At 35.7% G+C, this 19,871-nt stretch overlaps 1 protein-coding gene across 5 annotated transcripts; it reads left to right on the top strand.

Moving 5' to 3' along the window:
* The first annotated feature begins 887 nt into the window (after positions 1-887).
* LOC123561140 (uncharacterized) lies at positions 888-16,778 on the top strand. Of its 5 annotated transcripts, none has more exons than XM_053516589.1 (10): positions 889-1,178; positions 3,867-4,544; positions 5,306-5,419; positions 5,764-6,153; positions 7,587-7,805; positions 8,477-8,566; positions 9,191-9,512; positions 10,455-10,615; positions 11,285-11,503; positions 15,870-16,778. In XM_053516589.1, the coding sequence occupies exons 2-10, from the start codon at positions 3,932-3,934 to the stop codon at positions 16,358-16,360; spliced, it is 2,619 nt and encodes an 872-aa protein (XP_053372564.1). In that variant the 5' UTR covers positions 889-1,178; positions 3,867-3,931; the 3' UTR covers positions 16,361-16,778. The 5 variants fall into 5 exon arrangements, with proteins under 5 accessions (XP_053372566.1, XP_053372564.1, XP_053372565.1 ...); XM_053516586.1 differs by having other exon boundaries at positions 890-1,178; positions 9,185-9,512; XM_053516587.1 differs by lacking the exon at positions 889-1,178 and adding an exon at positions 2,240-2,256 and having other exon boundaries at positions 9,185-9,512.
* Positions 16,779-19,871: the final 3,093 nt, after the last annotated feature.

Genomic DNA, 19,871 nt, shown 5'->3' with positions numbered 1-19,871 from the left:
CCTTTCAACTTTATATAACTTTCTCCATTGGGATATACTATATGTAATATTTACTTACTTGTGTCATATGTATTCAAAGTCATTATATGTGTATTGTTGTTACTGTTCACCATAAAGTTTTGTATTTCTATGCCTCATGGGCTTCTTAGCCTAATGGATTTATATGAAATAAAACTTGTCAAACTTGTCAAACTTATAAATAAAACGTACATATATTATCTTAAAAATACTACCTAACTCCTTTTTAATTCTGTATAAACATTGTCATGTACATGTTAATATTGTTGTTATTGAGATGCTTTATATTGGTGTATCTAAGTAGGATATTTAATACTCTGAGGCGTCCGTGATTGTTTGGTTAAGGTCACAAACTTTAAATCACTTGTTTCTCAACGCTGCTGACTCATGCTAGGTGTCAGTAGTTCTACCCAGGTGTCCGTCCGTGCCTGAAATAATGAACGAATGGACACCTGTGTGTACTCCTGCACAATCAAAAGCTCGAAAGTCGCTGTAGTGGCAGAGAGTTTAAATAAAGACAGTGCTGTATTATTTATCAGGTCTACATATTTATCAACTGTAGACTCTACTATTGACTCCCTGTTTTAGCATCCTTTCTTCCATACAGTCAAACAATTAAATAAATAAGCAGCACCATGAGAAAACCAACATAGTGCATCCGCGCAGTCTGGTCAGGATCCATGATCTTGCTAACGGTTTCTCTAATTGCAATAGGCTTTGAAAGCGAACAGCATGGATCTTGACTAGACTGCGCGGATGCTCAGGCTGGTCTGGACCAATGCTGGTCGCAAATGCACTTTGTTGGTTTTCTCATGGTGCGGCTCAATTTTAAATTTGTCCTAACGCCTGGTATACTGAAAGCACGTAACACTTCCTGCATAGTGATAACATATCTATAAGCCGTGTGTGTGTGTTTTCTGAAAATATCTACTTTCATTTATGCAGTGATGTATAACAAAATAATGTTATAGTAAACGTTATATATACGTTGATTTATGAAGTTTAAGACAAGTGGTAAAGTGAATTTTACATTTTAATCAATGTAGGTTAAGCATTCTTGAAAGTGTGAATAAGACCTGGATTACTATTTACACAAAACACTAAAATGCTTCAAGGGCGGATAAAGTATATCTGGGCACAGGGGCGCTAGACAATAATATGTAAGTATAAAGAATATAGGAGAAATTCGGGTAACTGAGCCACACTTAAGAACTATGAAGCTTGTTTTTTTACAAACAAATGGCAGCATGTATCAACTAGTATCATGATTTCAGTTATTGGCTACATGTAAATACCATATTTCGGGCAAATTACCCGAAATGCTATTTTGATATATTACTCGCTGGACGAATGGCCGCCGTGTTGGTTACGCGCTGCGATTTGACCTGAAACTGTTTACATTATGTTGTTACCAAAATAACCCACAACTTCGATTTTAAATGCTTCTTTAAAATATCCATAATTCACCGATGATTATAAAAATGATATAGGCTATATGCTAGTAAAAAGATAAAACTCTCGCATCCATCGTGCAGTTTATAGAGATTCAAGTTGTGTACAAGTTTGGTTTAAAAAAAAAACACGCGCTATCGTAATTTTGGTAACAACAGGTAATTTAATGTTAAACGACTTCATAAAAAAAATCAGCATATTTTATATCCGTGTTGAAATCTCGGATAGCGCGACTTAACGTCGTGGTCTGGATTAAAAGTTACTGAACGTTGTAGGCTCAGTTACCCGACTGTGCTCGGATAACTGAGCTTCTTCTTAAAATGTGTTAAGTCCATGGGCTAATCTGTAATAGATTAGAAAATAATGTCATATATGTCACCGCTAGTGTGTTTTGTTCATTCTGGATCAAATACTCCCATTTCCTCCATTTTATTTGGCAAAACATCAATCAACCATTTTTTATATATTTGGCGTAATTTTCATATTTCATACACACGTGCAATATGTTTTAAAGTTTAAAAATAGCGGGTTTACAAGAGAAATTTGACAAAAAATAACAGTATTGACTTTGATATTATTTTTTATTTTCATTCTCTTATACAGTGTATTTTCCGTGTGCACAACACTTTGGATTTAGAAACCTCTACAAACCTGTCTTAGTGCTGCACGAATCTTTCGTTTTTGGGCGAAGATCCGCTTTTTCTGTTCTAGAATAGAGTTCGGATATAAAATAATAGCCGAAAGCTTATTTGCAGTATGGAATATTTACCCACACCATTCGAAACGGTTTGTTTACATCTCATGCAAAACGTAAACATTTGATTTAACCGAACATAACCCTTTAAATCGCAATTTTGTACAGCAGGTATATTCCACAATTCTAACCAAACTCCCCGCAGCGATTACTTCCCCTTACAGTATATTAAATACGATTATTATGAACGCAAGGGAAGGTAACCGCTGTGAGGATCTTGAATTCTAAATACGTGAAATATAGTGGTACTTACCAGACTACGATCCTTTATTGATTTCCGCGTTCAGAGATGATTATTAAATTCTTGTATAATCGTAAGTGGCTTAGTTACCCATGCGGTTCAATTACTAGTAAACTAGGATACGTGAGATCAACAATTAGGTCAAATCTTAGAAAAAACTTTGTTAACAATCTAGAGGCAACATTTTCTGTCTGATTGTCTTCAAACTATGTCAGAATGTTTGTCTCTATTGAATATAGGTCGGTTTTAAAACTGGGTTACAATAGATCAAAAGTATGTCACCAAGTCAAATAATAGAAAAATCTTACTGACACTCTAGACGCCACATTTTCTGTTTGACCGTCTTAAAACTTTGCCTGAATTCTTATCTCTATGTTCAAAACCAGGTTACGTAAGGTCAAAAACTAGGTCACTAGGTCGAATCATGGAAAGATCTTTTTAACAGTGTTAGAGCCCACATATTCTACTTGATCATCGTACATTTTATCAGGATGTTTTTCTGCTTGAAATCTAAATCAATGCAAAAACATGGTTGCCAGCGTTCTTAAACTAGGTCACTAGATCAAGTCATAGAAAACATTGTTCAAACGCTAGAGACCAAATTTACCAACTGATCTTCTTAAAATTCTGTCGGAAACTGGGTTACTTGAGGTTTAACACTCTAGATACCACCTTTTCTACTTGACCATCATAAATGTTTGTCTTATGAAATTTAGGTCAGGTTCAAAATCGGGTCACCTGGTCAAGAACTAGGACACAAAGAAAATCGTAGAAAAACTTTATTAACTCTCTAGAGTTCATGAAACTTTGTCATAATGTTTGTTTCTGTGAAATGTTGGTCAAGTTTTAAACTGATTATTGTTAAAAAGTAGGTCACTATGTCAAATCATAAAATACATTTTTACACTGAAAAGGCCATATTTCTACCTGAAGAGATTTGATCGGAATGTTTGCCTGTTAAAAATTAGGACAAATTATAACTTGGTAAATATGGAAAAAGATTTGTTTATGAGGCCAAATCATAGGAAACTTTGTCACTTTTTCAGCTTGATCATCATAATTCTCTGTCAGAACATATGTCTGTTTCAAATCTAAGTTAAGTTCAAAAGTTGTGTATTTTGTCACTCTGTCAGATCATGAAGAAACTTGATTATTGATCTACCAGATTTCATAAAGCATGAACAAATGTTTTTCTCAATCTAGGCCAAATTAGATACTAGATCTTCAGGGGTAACAACTAGGTCTGGTGAGCGAGGGCTTTGAGTGTTCCCTTGTCTCTTTGTATAAATTACAAAATGTATCTGCATATCTTTTAAATATGCAAATAAAAATGTTTCTGCATTTATTCATTTTGAACAAGTTTACTTAAAGTTTTGTACATGAATATTTTTTTCCTGCTAGATAAGAACGATCGTCACATTTGATTGCCGGAACAAGAGATATTCAAACTTACCGCATGAAAAAAAATGGTTAAACTCGAGAACGAATATTTCGTGAGATTCATACTGCTTGTGATCAAAGGCGGTTCACAGATCTTAAGAAAAATTGTCAGTAGCGGGCTTGAGAAACAAAAAACAAGCCTAGAAAAATTTCTAAACAATGAGAAACAGGCTATATGTTCGTCAAAAGACTTCACAAAGTTACACAGAGATAAATTGTACTATTCATCTGAACCACCAGACATTTCAAACTGGGATATTTCACTGCTCTCTCGCGTTGTGCTTCTTGATTTCTTTGGATTAGACTCTTCGCAATCTGCTGCCGTGAAGAAAATAAGGGAACTGAGGAATCAGTACCAAGCCCACACAACAGAAGCATCGATTGAAATAAGACATTTCCACACAGTTTGGAACGAACTAGTTCTTGTAATTACGTTCCTAAGTCATGAAATCGATAAAAATGATAGACTCGAATTGATGGATTTAATAAATAACCTTGCAAGTGAACAATTGGACTTGAACGCTTCAATAGAAGAACTGAAGATGTTGGATCGGACTGACGAATTCTTTGAAAGTATACAAAGAAGCATTGAAAGAATGGAACAGTCTATTCAACAGGAAGTTAGAAGTTGCCATCAAGGTAAACGCAAGAGTTGATGAACTGTATATCTTTAAGATTCAAGTAAATAGTAAACACTTATTAAATGGTTTGCCGGTTAATAATTGGAACTATTGCCCGAGGTCCCTTCGAAGGACCAATAGGGGACAATAGGTTTGACTACTGACCGACGAGTTTTATTACATGTCATCAGAAATGAATTTTCATATTTTTCTTCATTATTTGACATAGGCCCATAAAAAAACAGAGTTGAACTGTAGACTGGTCAGTAGCACAAGCTTTTGACCAGCGATTATCATAAGGAGTCATGTAATAACAAGCAAGTAGTGAGTGTAAAATGTATTTTTTTTCTTTGCCTCAAAGTTATAAGTTATAATGCCTTTACAACTGAAGCACATTATATCACAAAAATAAATGTTGTATCAATGCTGATAATAAATCATTGCAGACGGGGATAATACCACTATTAAGGCATGTTTACAATCGTTTAAAATTTGCAAACAAAAATAGTATCAGCGCTAAGCAGCCTGATAATTTCATAGTTAAAATATAAACTTAGAGCAGGAATAATTCAAGCATATTGCATTTATCAGATATATAAGTTATTATTTTTCAAATGTACTTTAGAGATACATGCGTTTTTTCCCGATATATTCATGCCGAAGCTATATTCATATATTTTTAATGTTCTTTTGTTGAAATTACATTCCTATGCGCTGAAAATACAGCCGCCGTAATTTTCCAGCATACTTGTGTTGAAGCTACAATTATGATTTTTTCAGATGTTCTTGTTTTGAAGCAAACAGTTATCCCAGATTTGACTGCAATAAAGCAGGAGCTGTTACAAATAAGGGCCCAGATGATTCATAATGGCGAAAACATAAAAGATGTATATAGTAAGCTCACATCATTTTGTTCTCAATAATCTGTCAATGTTCCTGTCTGTATACCATAGTTTCTCATAAGATCTTGTATTCTAAGTGTCATTCTATCAAAATATTTGAATAACATGTTCTTTTCTATGTTATAGTGTGTGAATTTGTATGATTGTGACCTTGAAATGTTTGTATGTGTACGGTACAGATGCACTTGTGCTATGAGAGAGAGAGAGAGAGATAGAGAGAGAGAGAGAGAGAGAGAAGATTTACATACTAAATCTTTTTTAGTTTTAAAATGCATTCAAGAAACAACTATATTATATTTTGTTTTCAGTTTTTTTATCTTCTTTCCTTTTTTGAAGCTGTTTTCGGCAAGGTTCGTGTCAGTGCGATAGAACAAACAACAGTGGACACGGCAGAACAAATTTTGCTTTCGGCTTCGCGAGGCAGTACTTCAGACAAAGCTTCGACAGATATCAACCATAATGTAAAAGAATGCATTGACAAATTCAAGGAAGATGTGGAAAAGAAAGATGTAACAATTGTTGAAGTGAATAAAGGTTCTGTCACCTTCACATTCGAATGTTTGTCACTGACAGCTGTAATAGACCTGATAGATTACTTCGACGGATCGGGAATGCAATCACTTCTAGTCAACTTGGAAAGGACTCTGAGTGATTTGCTGGGTCAGACAGTATACATCATAGCATACATACCTGACAAACCAATGCTGGATATAGTTGCAAAGTTAAGTATGTGTTTTCTTCTTTTTCATACTTAAAATGTAACAAAGTGTTCTTTATGGATTTGTTATCCATTAGAAGAGTGCCTCATTAATTACTCTAGAATTATCAGTATGCATATTTTGCAATACTGGCGTCGCATCAGAGATATTTCTCGTAACAGATTGTTCAATGGCATAGCATTATTTAATTTAAATTGTTTTTAAACGAACATATCTAGACGGCACCTTGGGTTATCCTTCGCCGTCAAATTCTGGAAAAGTAGACATATGATCTAAATTGTATCTATGTATGTGATTCTAAAAGATAATAGGTAAGAGTAGACCGAACAAATCAAAATAAACAGTAATATGCTTCTTCAGATTGTTACTGAATTATTCAGTGCAAAAACTAAAGTTTTGTTTAACATAATTGTAAGCACAGCGAAATCGCATTTCTGAAGGTAAACGTTATACACGGTTTTACTTAAACTGTAAAGCAGTTATATTCGGTGTGCCGTATTAAGCACGATTTTATGACCTCGTATGACCTTATGCCGCCTGAATAATGTACCAATCGGATTGATTGGCAAGGTATTCTCGGTATTTTCAGCCATAATGAGAGATTTTGTAAGAGTGGCGCTGATTGGAGGAAAGGCTGAAATGCTTCACTCTGAGTCATGTGTGACACTGAGTGAAATGACAACGCGTTCGTCATCTATAACCTCTATAAGTACAGCAACATCGGGTTGTATGCGTACCACTTGAACAGGTGTGCGTAACGAAATATTCATCTGCTTATCCGGACATATTTCTGTTTTGTTAAGTTTTCTTGTTAAGTTTTTTCTGTTTTGTTAAGTTTCCTTTCCTTAAGTTTTGTTTTTACAAAAAGGTTATTTGTTTTATACAGTCATTAACTCTTACCCTGCATTACAGCAACAATTTCTAACCAGTGCAAATCATTACTAACCTGCAACAACATGTCCGATACTGTTAGATTTTTAGACTCTAAATTTTAAATTAATCTTTCCGGTGAAAACAATACTGTACATATTCTGAATGATAGACAAATTTGATAATAAGCTGAAGTAGGGTAAGGGTTCATGTTGCTTCCAACAATTCCAGAAATAAAGTATAGAACTATTTCAATATTGTTTGTTTACTGTTACCATCTTTTAAGCACCAAAGGCTCAAAGTGAGCTTTTATGATTGTTTGGTGTCCGTCATGTGTCCCTCCACAATTTCTAAACACAGTCTTCTTCAGAACTACTGTCCTCATTTATACAAAACTTCACAGAGGCCCCTTTCAACATTACCAAAAGATTTAAAATACGGGTTTCTGCCCATATATAACTTGTGCTTCAGTTACATCACGCCGACCATCTTTTTTAAAGATACTTCTTGTTATCAGTACATTCATAAAACCAGATGAAGTTCATCGTAGGCTAATTTGACCTTTTTCAGAGAATATTAAAACTGGAGCAGTGCAATTCTCGATGCAGTGCACCGGGGTAGAAGGTCTTGTCAATGCATGGGATGTGTTTGAAGAAGACGCCGGATATGATTCTCTAAACAATTTGTCAAGTGCGCTATCGAAAGCTGTTGGTCAGTCAGTAAAACTTACAACAGATATTGATACTAAAAGCTTTAAGGAAGCCATCACAAAAGCAAGAGAATCAATCGGTAAAGCTAACATAATAGCCATATTATCTATATGCTGCCCCCTCTCTCTCTCTCTCCCTCTCTCTCTCTCTCTCTATGTATGTCTGCCTTTCTCACCTATCCATATCTCTCATCAAGATGCTTTTAAAGCAGCATGCCTCCAGATCGTTCGACAGCAAAAAATATTTTTTAGATATCTTGAAATAAATACTATATTTCTTAAGAAGGCTTTAAAACTTAATTACTGACAGACTTTATGTGACGGAAACACATGAGAGTTTTGCTGCTTTTACTACTTTTTACGATGAAAATTGAAAAGCGTTTGTGACGCTTTTACTCCAGGTAAACTGTCTCGATTGTAAATATCTATACTTTGACTACTTCAGCTATAGCGCTATCGGTTACGACGACGGAAAATGTCTTTATTTCCGCGGCGGTCCGGGGTTCGATTCCCGACGCGGTCATCCCTTTTACTTGATTTGGAATTTTTAAGATATTTTAGAAACAAAAATTCATATTCTAATGTTCATAATATGACCAAAACTTCTATTTGAAAGAAAGATTATTATTTAGCCAAATCTGGAGGCATGGTGCTTTAAGTTCACCTTTCAAGCTTTCAATGTTATCGTAGTTGATATTGCTGTTTTCTGTTGTTCATTACTTCACTCACCATCGCAAAACGTCTGTTGCAGAAGTAAAGGCAGATAACCCCTGGCATTCTCACGAAATGGGTTCCGATGCTTACAATAGCCTGGAGATAAATGAGGAAATGAATGTCCAAAGTGAGTACATCATTTTAGTTAAGAAATTGACCGTACAAAATGTTAAGATATAATATTATTTATGTAGAGCATTGCCAATATATGATAGTTTAATCTCTAAAAAATAAGTATGTATGAATATTGATTTATATAAACGCTAGACAAGTGTAGTCATTATCTTGCAAGTTTGTCACGGTATAAATCAATCATTTATCGAATTTGTATATTATCAAAAATGCAAAATTATACTTGATTTTAATCCCTGGTCGAAACAGGGTTCTAGTGGCGTGGTCTAGTGGTTAAGGCCACTGATACGAATTATTTTCATGTGAGGAACCAATCCGAAGGTCGATGTTTCTATCCATATGGCCGTTCGTGCCTAAAATAATGCTCAGAAGGGCACCAGGGGTCTCCCTTTACCATCAAAGGATGGAAAGTCGTTGTATGACATCTAATTGTGTCGGTGTGACGTTTCACCCGACAAAAATGTATACAGCAGTGTTCTATGCTGTTGTTTAAGTATGTTATCAATTATGGTTCATACAAGGGAATGTTAAAATACTAAAATGTGGCGAAATGGCATTTAACCTGTATTAAACAACCAATAATACTTGTTAATTTTTTTCTCAACATTTATAGGATCAGAACCGCACCTGGCTGGATCTGATCTTAAAGAAGCAAAAGCCACATTGTTTGCTGATATCATTGAGATTAAAGAAGAATATGCTGCATTGAAAGCTGGGGTCGTTGATCTCAAAGAAGAAAATGCTACATTATTAGCTGATATCATAGATCTGTGTGAAAGATCAGACTGCAAGAACGCTGAGGTCATTTTGCTGATTGGTAAAACAGGCGCCGGAAAAAGTGCGCTTGTCAACACCGTCCATAAAGCAATCACAGGAAAGTACTACGCCATAGCGAGACAGGGAAGTGGAAGGGCACAAACTGTTACCATGGATTTAAGCAGGTATAAACAGTTCACCTCTATTGAAATTAAAATAGGGATAGGTTTACTGTTTCTAGTGAGTTATACATCGGCTGCCCGGTTAGGAATTTGAACCCCAAGGTAGGTTACAGGCGCTCGTGTTTTATTATGTTAGAGAAATTATAAAATTAAGAAATAATTTATAGCAAAACAGTGCTTTATCACTATTTATACAAGATGGGCGGTTATACGTTGGGCGTAATAATTCCACGAGGGCGCAGCCCGAGTGAAATTATTTCGGACGACGTATACCGCCCGAGTGTATAAATAGTGATAAAGCACTGTTTTGCTATAAATTATTTCGATTCTAATATGTTCTTTATTGTAAAATTTATATCAAATATGATGGAAGTGTTTTTTCGCGCAAGCATGGCGCCAATAGTAGGTATTTGTTAAAACACGCCAGGACCGGAAACGGTAATACGCCTTGCGGCAGAATTCAGTTCGAGCGAAAATTATTGCGAATTATTCAGCAAAGCGAATAACTAATTCAGTATGTGTAAAAATTAATCAAAACATTTGTGTAATGTGACGTTTCGTTTAAAGCATGTTATTAAGTAAAACATTTCATGAAAGAAAGCGCTATTTCTTGATGCGTACATGGCGCCAACATAAAATCGTTGTAAAGATTAAAGCATTGTTAGCCATATTAGAATGTGTGATAGAAAAGCAAGGTTTCGAATTGACGGATTAGGTAGTATCTTCAGAAACTTAGTTACAATGTGCATTTGTTTGTTGAACGGACTTATTTTTTAATACTGCCATTTCCTTGTTAACTATACATTTTATGCATAACCGATGAAATCGCATGTATATGTTTTAAAATTGAACGAAAATCAAAATATAGTATTGCAATCCTTATTTAAAACGAACGTGAAAATGTATATTATGAACAGTAATGCCACTATTTATCTAATACAACAGGTATGACAACTGCGGTGTCTCATTAGAAACTATTACAGATGAAGAGCGAAGGCATACGATAGAAAAGATATTACCAAAATTACCACACATTGTTGATTGTGCTGGTCTAGGGGACGAAGATTCACCCGAGTTACGTGAGATATTGGAGCTTCTGGTCGGAGGTATTTATCTCGTATGTTATATAACCTTTCTCTAACATCAAGTGGTCGCGTGAATTGGTCAGTTACTATTGGAGAAGCTGTGGTTTGATTGGATCGTTCTTGTCCGTTTGGTGTTCAATATTTATAACTACCATTAAAACAATTTCCTAAGATTGTCAATAGACTGTTTCCAAAAAGTCCAGTTTAAAGATATCCACTGCACATCTTTCACTAAAATATTTTAATTTCAGGTACTGACTTTAAATGTAGAAACTCCTCATCAAGTGCTTTAACTTGACTAAATATATAAGCTAGCTACATTCACAATCAAGCGTCATGTATTTTGTATTTTTCAATAGTTTTCAATAATTTTTATAGTGATAGGACATTTATGCTGTGCTTAGTTATTTCTGTAAAAGATGAGTACTATTATACATCTAGGAAAACTGTTTTGCATAGAAACATGTTAAGTTTATGCTTTCATTGATACTATGAAGTAATTATCATATTTCTAAAATTGAATTTTGGTCTTATAATTCTCTAGTTTAAAAATAAAAACTATTGCAAACAGTATATCTCTCGGGATCAATAGCAATATTTTATTAATCCAGTCACACTTCAACTAAATATTTTCCTTCATTGTGCCTTAATATCGGCAGTATTTGTAATCAAGTCGCAAACTATTTACAGGTTTTATACCGCCGAAAACACATATCGAAGCTTTACAGTCAAAACAGAAAGAATTCGGAGTCGGATGTCTGAAACGATTGTACCCAAATGCAAACCCAGCATGGGCAGTGACTAAAGTTGTTTTCCTGCAGAGCTGCACAGATAGTATACCTAAAAATCTTATCGAGTCTCTAATGAAAGTGCTGAAAACAATAGATCAGGCAAGATTGAAAAGAAAATGTAAGTAAAGTGTTAGAAAGTTGTGCAATGTATATTCTTGGTTTTATAGCTTACCTGTCACTATGTGACAAAGTGAGCTTTTGTGATCACCCTTCTTCCGTCGCCCGGCCGTCCGTGCGTCCGTCCGTCAACAATTTCTTGTCTGTACGATAGAGGTTCATTTATGGTTTTATTCTAACCAAACTTGCACACAGCTTGTATCACCGTAAGATCTCGGTTCCTTTCTTGAACTGGCCAGATTTCATTATGGGTTCCAGAGTTATGGCCCCTTAAAGGATCAAAATTAGCTGTTTTGATTTTGTCTGCACAATAGCAGCTTTATATATGATTTGATTTTTACCAAACTTGCACACAACTTGTATCACCGTGAGATCTTGGTTCCTTTCTTGAACTGGCCAGATTCCGCCATGGGTTCCAGAGTGATGGCCCCTGAAAGGGCCAGAATTAGCTCTTTCGACCTTGTCTTCACAATTGCAACTTCATTTATGACTTGAATTTAATCAAACTTGCACAAAACTTGTGTCACCATAAGATCTCAGTTCTTTTCTTGAACCGGCCAGATCCCATTATGGGTTCCAGAGTTATTGACCCTGAAAGGGCCAAAATTAACTATTTTGACCTTGTCTGCACAATAGCAGCTTTATTTATGGTTTGATTTTAACCAAACTTGCACACAACTTGTATCACCATAAGATCTTAGATCTTAGTTCCTTCCATGAACTGGCCAGATTCTATCAAGGGTTCCAGAGTTATGGCACCTTAAAGGTCCGAAATTTGCTACTTTGGCTTTTGCAGCCATATAGATTCTTCATTTATGGTTTGATTTAATACAAACTTCAAATATATCTTCAACAATAATAAATCTAGGATTCCATAACGAATCTGTCAGATCCAATAGTAGGTTCCAGAGTACTTTGATATCTGATTACCTCCCCTAATTCTAATCAAAATGGATTTATATCAGTAAGTACTTGAAGGACTTATTTGAAATTTTATTATTGTCATCAGTTGGACTGAGACAATCAGGGTGGATAACTATGGACTGATTTTATGTCAAATTAGCTCCCTTTCTTTCAAATTGAAATGGGTATATCTCCGTAACTATTGAAGATACTGATCTGAAATTTCATTCCTATCAACAGATGGACTTAGACAATCAGTGAAAGTATATATTGACTGAATTTATGACAAATTACCTCCCTTTATTTTTTATTTAAATGAATATACCTTAGCAGCTTCTAATGAGATTGGTTTGAAACGTTATTTATGTCTTCCATGGTAAGAATGGTAAGAAAAAGTCATATTAGGTAACTCTTGATTGAACATTTATCGATATGAATACTTTACCAATATATTGTTGTATAGGCTTGTACTCTGTACCATCTACATGCATATACCAATACATGGTTACCTCCTCTGATTTTAATAAAAATGGATTTATCTGGGTAAATATTTATAGAACTCATTTGAAATTTCATTATTGTCCTTAGCAGGACTGAGGCAATCAGGGTAGATAGTATGGACTGAATTATATCAAATTACCTCCCTTTGTTTCAAATTAAAATGGGCGTATCTCAGTAACCAATGAAGATACTGATTTGAAATGTCATTTGTGCCATCAGATGGACTCGGACAATCAGGGTAGATAACTTTTGACTGAATTTATGCTAAATTACCTCCATTTGTTTTATGTAAACGGATATATATCAGCATCATCTAATGAGATTGATTTTAAATGTTATTTAAGTCTTCCAGGGTAAGGAATAGTCATGTTAGTTCAAAAATGCAGCATTTGAGCCTAGGACCCTCAAACTTGGTATGGAAATTGGCCCTGACTAGGTCAGAAGGGACTGTTACAAGAAACTGTTTATCCTGATGATATTTAATGTGTATGCCTGTGCGCTCAGTGTCAAAACTTAGTCATATCCTTTTGAGCGATGGCACTAAGGTGAGCGATACAGGGCCATCATGGCCCTCTTGTTATGTTTTAGCTGAATATGTTACTCAATGTATGTGATTAAACTTTACATATCAAGCAAAACAAAAGATACAGTATTATTAGCTCACATGTCACAAAGTGAGCTTTTGTGATCGCCCGTCGTCCGTCCGTTCGTCCGTAAACTTTTGCTTGTGACCACTCTAGAGGTCACATTTTTCTGAAAATATCCATGGTGTACCTGCAAGAACATCTTTATATTTCAATTCATTTTTGCCTTCCGTTGTACGTGATTGGAATTTATTGAGACCAGATATTTATTGAGACCAGATATCCGTAATTCTGAAACACTTTCATCATTTAAAAGTAATCTAAATAAAAATAAGCAGCGTACCCCAGCCTATTACTACACCGGAATCAGAAAACTCCAGGTGCTCCATACACGACTACGAACTAAGTGCAGTGCATTGAATCAACATCTTTATCTAAAAAGTATTTCTCCTACACCATTATGCCAGTGTGGACAAATGGAAACTAATTTCCATTTCTTTTTTGAATGCAGAAATTTCGATCTTTGTCGCAACGATCTTCTTAATAATCTGCGGAATTCCGAAATTGACTTGGATACTATTCTGTTTGGGAACCCAGACCTATCTGATCAGGATAACATGACTATATTTACTCATGTACAGGCTTATATTTCCGAAAGTAAGAGATTTGGTTAGCAACCCTGAGACATTCCCATTTCTTCCCACTTTCTCTCTTCTATTCTACTTTTGACTTGTTCTAACCTCTACATTTATGTGAATACTTTCCTTCTACCATATACATTGTCCCCTTTCCATTTTTTACATTCACAGCGATTAATATATATTTTTTTTCATTTTTTTTTTCATATATTTATTTTTTCATATCTTAAGACTATATTCCTAGCCCCATTACAGATTAAAGGTCGATATACCCATACAGTTATATTTTGTCCGCAAAGGAGAAGAATTCTATAAGACTTGTCTTTCATTCTTATCCTTTCCTGTTTTGTCTTCACTACAGTATGTCATACGTATAAATATATGTACTCTATTTTGTGAATAAATATGTTTAAACTAAAGTTGGTCAGAATGTTTATCTTGATGATATCTAGGTCAAGTTCGAAACTGGGTCAACTGCGATCAAAAACTAGGTCAGTAGGTCTAAAAATAGAAAAACCTTGTGACCTCTCTAGAGGCCATACTTTTCAACGAATCTTCATGAAAGTTATTCAGAATGTTCACCTTGATGATATCTAGATCAAGTTCGAAACCGGGTCACGTGCCATCAAAAACTAGGTCAGTAGGTCAAATAATAAAAAAAAAACTTGTGACCTCTCTAGAGGCCATATTTTTCATGGGATCTGTATAAAAATTGGTCAGAGTTTTTATCTTGATGATGTCTAGGTCAGGTTCGAAACTGGTTCAACTGCGGTCAAAAACTAGGTCAGTAGGTCTAAAAATAGAGAAACCTTGTGACCTCTCTAGAGGCCATACTTTTCAACGGATCTGCATGAAAGTAAGTCAGAATGTTCACCTTGATGATATTTAGGTCTTGTTCGAAACTTGGTCACGTGTTTTTAATAACTAGGTCAGTAGGTCAAATAACAAAAAAGCCTTGTGACCTCTCTAGAGGCCATATTTTTCATGGGATCTATATGAAAATTGGCCTGAATGTTCATCTTGATGATATCTAGGTCAGGTTTGAAACTGGGTCAATGCAGTCAAAAACTAGGTCAGTAGGTCTAAAAATAGAAAAACCTTGTGACCTCTCTAGAGGCCATACTTTTGAATGGATCTTCATGAAAATTGGTCAGAATGTTCACCTTGATGATATCTAGGTCAGTTTCGAAACTGGGTCACGTGCCGTCAATAACTAGGTCAGTAGGTCAAATAATAAAAAATCTTGTGACCTCTCTAGAGGCCATATTTTTCAGTGGATCTTCATGAAAATTGGTTAGAATTTTTATCTTGATAATATCTAGGTCAGATTCAACACTGGGTCACATGAGCTCAAAAACTAGGTCACAATGTCAAATAATAGAAAAAAACGACATCATACTCGGTTTAAAACTGGGTCATGTTGGGACAGGTGAGCGATTCAGGACCATCATAGTCCTCTTGTTTTTTTAACGTATAACGTACGAATCATGGATGTACAATTTTGAAAACGTACACATACGCTGTATACTTGTAATGATTTGAGATCCAAAGATGTTGTGTAATGATAGTTTTGTGGTTAGGATAATTTTAAGAAATAATATGATATAATATACTAGGAATATAATATAATATAATATAATATAATATAATATAATATAATATATTGTAGTATAATGTAATATAATATAATATAATATAATATAATATAATATACTAGTAATATGATATTCATCATATTCAGATTCGGCTGAGGTTTTCTTACTGATCACGAAGTACGACTTAGTTAGCGACACCGGTCTGCAGCTTGTTTATTCAAAGGATGGCTATAGTGAATCTTTAAATAAGGAAGATGAAGGGCTAGCTTTGGATATGGAGCATTTCGTCACGATTGAGAAAAAGACAGCTTTTGAACTCAACATGATTGGAGCCCTTGAAGCTCGAAGAATCCGCTGGATAAGTTTTACAGACAGAATAAGCGATAACCCTTGGATTGACAATAATGCCCTGAAGTTCCTGAAACTTATGTTAGAACCAGGACCTCCAGTATCTGAACCGGTACAACCTGTTATGAGTCTAATGAAAAGCATTGAGCTGCATCTTTTCAGACTTGGCAATGGCATACAAAGGATCAGTGAAAATAGACATGAACATACATGGTCTTTATTCGTTGTTGTTTCTGTTTTTGTTACTGTGATAGCTATACTCTACATGCTCCTTTCAGTCAGTATATAAAAAGCTGTTCAATATGAAGACTTAAAAAAGCCACTTAAGGGGCCTCCGTGGCCGAGTGGTTAAGGTCGCTGACTGCAAATCACTTGCCCCTCATCGATGTGGGTTCGAGAAGGCCGGTGGTTCTACCCAGGTGCCCGCTCGTGATGAAATAATGCACGGAGGGGCACCTGGGGTCTTCCTCCACCATTAAAGCTGGAAAGTCGCCATTTGACCTAACATGTGTCGGTGCGACGTTAAATCAAAAAAAAAAAAAAAAAAAAAAAATGAAAAACGCCATTTAAATGATGATGTTTTGCATGTAATTTTAAAATATGTACATGTAACTCGCCGTTTTTATATAATATTTTGTATTGTTAATGTATTGTTACATTTCACTTTCAGTCACAAATAAACAAGAATAAACAAGAATTATTCTATATTCACTATAGGTTACTAATGATCTAATTCCACTGAGGAGACATAAGAATCCGTGGGGCCTCCGTGGCCGAGTGGTTAAGGTCGCTGGCTTCAAATCACTTGCCCCTCATCACTCGGGGCATTGAATTCTTCATTTAGAGGAAGCCATCCAGCTGGCTTACGGAAGGTCGGTGGTTCTACCTAGGTGCCCGCTCGTGATGAAATAATGCACGAAGGGGCACCTGGGGTCTTCCTCCACCATTAAAGCTGGAAAGTCGCCATATGACCTATCATGTGTCGGTGCGACGTTAAATCCGCACCCCCCCCCCACCCCCACCCCCACCAAAAAAAAAATGCAGGCTCGTCTTTCCATCTAGTTAATGAAAATACAGCTATTAACCTTGTCCGAGATGTTTTATTGTCAAATTTAATACTATGCAATGGTGCATAAGTACAAAACGCTTTCAGCGCTATGGAATTAGAAAAGTACGTGATCATTTGCACGATCCCTTTTCAGCTCACCAGAGTCAAAGGCTCAGGGTGAGCTATTGGGATCCCTCACCGTCCGGCGTCGTCGTCCGTCGTCCGTCCGTAAACTTTTACTTTAAATGACATCTCCTCATAAACCGCTAGGCCAATTTCATCCAAACTTCACAGGAATGTTCCTTGGGGAAAGCCCTAAAAATTATTCAAAGAATTGAATTCCATGCAGAACTCTGGTTGCCATGGCAACCTAAAGGAAAACCTTTAAAAATCTTCTCAAAAACCAGAAGCGCTAGACCTTAGATATTTAGCATTGCCTAGTGGACCTCTACCAGGTTTGTTCAAATCATGACCCCGGGGTCAAAATTGGCCCCGCCCAAGGGGTCACTTGATTTTGCATAGATCTCTAAAGGAAAATCGTCATTTTTGTAAAAAAAAAATAAACCTGAAGGCCTAGAGCTTAGATATTTGACATGTAGCATTGCCTCGTGAATCTCTACAAAAAATTGTTCAAATCATGACCCCCGGGGTCAAATTGACCCCGCCCCAGTGGTCACTTGACTTTACAATTGACTTTTCAAAAATTATCTCAAAATAAACCAGAAGGCCTAGAACTTAGATATCTTACATGTAGCATTGCCTAGCGGACCTCTACAATTTTGTTTCAAATTATGACCCCCGGGGTCAAATATTGACCCCGCCCCAGGGGCCACTTGATTTTACATAGGAAAATCTTCAAATTTTTTCTAAAAATAAACCAGAAGGCTTGGAGCTTAGATATTTAAGATGTAGCATTGCCTAGTAGACTTCTACAAAATTTGTTCAAATCATTATCCCCGGGGGCAAATTGACCCTGCCCCATGGGGTTACTTGATTATACATAGACAAATCTTCAATTTATTTCTAAAAAATAACCAGAAGGCCTAGAGCTTAGATATTTTACATGTATCATTGCCTAGTGGACCTCTACAAAATTTGTTCAAATCATGACCACCGGGTGAAAATTGACCCTCCAGGGGTCACTTGATTTTCCGTAGGAAAATATTCAATAATTTACTTAATATAAACCAGAAAGTCTAGATCTTAGATATTTGACATGTAGCATTGCCTAGTGGACTTGTACAAAATTTGTTCAAATCATGACCCCCGGGATCAAATTGATCCCTCCACATGGGGTTACTTGATTGTACATAGAAAAATCTTCAAAATTTTCTAAAAATAAACAAGAAGGCCTAGAGCTTAGATATTTTACATGTATCATTGCCTAGTGGACCTCTACAAAATTTGTTCAAATCATGACCACCGGGTGAAAATTGACCCTCCAGGGGTCACTTGATTTTACGTAGGAAAATATTCAATAATTTACTAAATATAAACCAGAAAGTCTAGATCTTAAATATTTGACATTTAGCATTGCCTAGTGGACTTGTACAAAATTTGTTCAAATCATGACCCCTGGGATCAAAATGATCCCTCCACATGGGGTTACTTGATTGTACATCGAAAAATCTTCAAAATTTTCTAAAAATAAACCAGAAGGCCTAGAGCTTAGATGTTTGACATGTTGCATTGCCTAGTAGACCTCTACAAAATTTGTTCAAATCATGACCCCGGGGCCAAATTGACCTCGCCCCAGGGGTCACTTGATTTTACATAGAAAAATCTTCAAAAAATTTCTAAAAATAAACCAGAAGGCCTAGAGCTTAGATATTTGACATGTAACATAGCCTAGTAGACCTCTACAAAATTTTTTCAAATCATGACCCCCGGGGTCAAATTGGCCCGGCCCCAGGGTTTACTTGATTGTACATAGGGAAAGCTTCATAAATTTGCTAAAATAAACCAGAAGGCCTAGATCTTAAATATTTGATATATAACATTGCCCAATTGACTTCTATAAACAGTGTTCAAATCATGACCACGGGGTAAAATTGGCACCGCCCCAGGGGTTACTTGATTTTACATCGGAAAATCTTCCAAAAATTTCTAAAATTCATCAGTTGACATTTGAAACATATAGCTCATATTACTCTGGTGAGCGTTCCAGAGTCATCATGACCCTCTTGTTGAAATAAAGCTACACGTTCACAGATGAGATGACACATTCTAATTTATTCGTGTATTCATGGAAAAAACAGCAATGAAGTGAAAACATATATTGTAACACAATTTATTTCCTTATTAAACAAAGGAGACCGAAACGGAGCGGTAATTTGCAACATACCCACCTTTCCACTTGTACGTCATAAGCGGGATACTGGAAAAGAAAGCAAACATTTTGTTGATATTTTCAAGCATGTAGATTATAATCCTTGACAACGTGTGAGAATCTAAATGATATATCTCAAGCAGTGACTTGCTCTTGAAAAAAATCATTATTTGTCGTATGGGTACTATATCTTTTTTCCTTCGCATCTGAACTCAAGACAAAGATTTCATTCAACGACATATCACTGCTTGGAATACGTGATGTCTTGATCAATATTTTGTAGCATCCTGTGTAAGATGTTTGTGGTGTGAATCATTTCAAAAGCGTCTCAACAAATCATTTAGGATTTTACATGGGGTTTCGTGCAAACACTCGTATGTCAATAATGTATCATAAGTCGTAGGCATAGTATTACTGATCAAA

The sequence above is a fragment of the Mercenaria mercenaria genome, chromosome 10 (assembly GCF_021730395.1).
Source record: "Mercenaria mercenaria strain notata chromosome 10, MADL_Memer_1, whole genome shotgun sequence".
NCBI classification, from domain to species: domain Eukaryota; kingdom Metazoa; phylum Mollusca; class Bivalvia; order Venerida; family Veneridae; genus Mercenaria; species Mercenaria mercenaria.
The sequence above is the reverse complement of the archived record's forward strand: the minus strand, read 5'-3'. Positions and strand labels throughout refer to the sequence as shown.

Coding starts and splice junctions, on each gene's coding strand:
- LOC123561140 (XM_053516586.1), top strand. CDS start 3,932: ATGGTTAAACTCGAGAACGAATATTTCGTGAGATTCATACTGCTTGTG. Junction 5,420..5,763: donor AAACATAAAAGATGTATATA/GTAAGCTCACAT, acceptor CCTTTTTTGAAG/CTGTTTTCGGCAAGGTTCGT. Junction 10,616..11,284: donor ATTGGAGCTTCTGGTCGGAG/GTATTTATCTCG, acceptor AACTATTTACAG/GTTTTATACCGCCGAAAACA.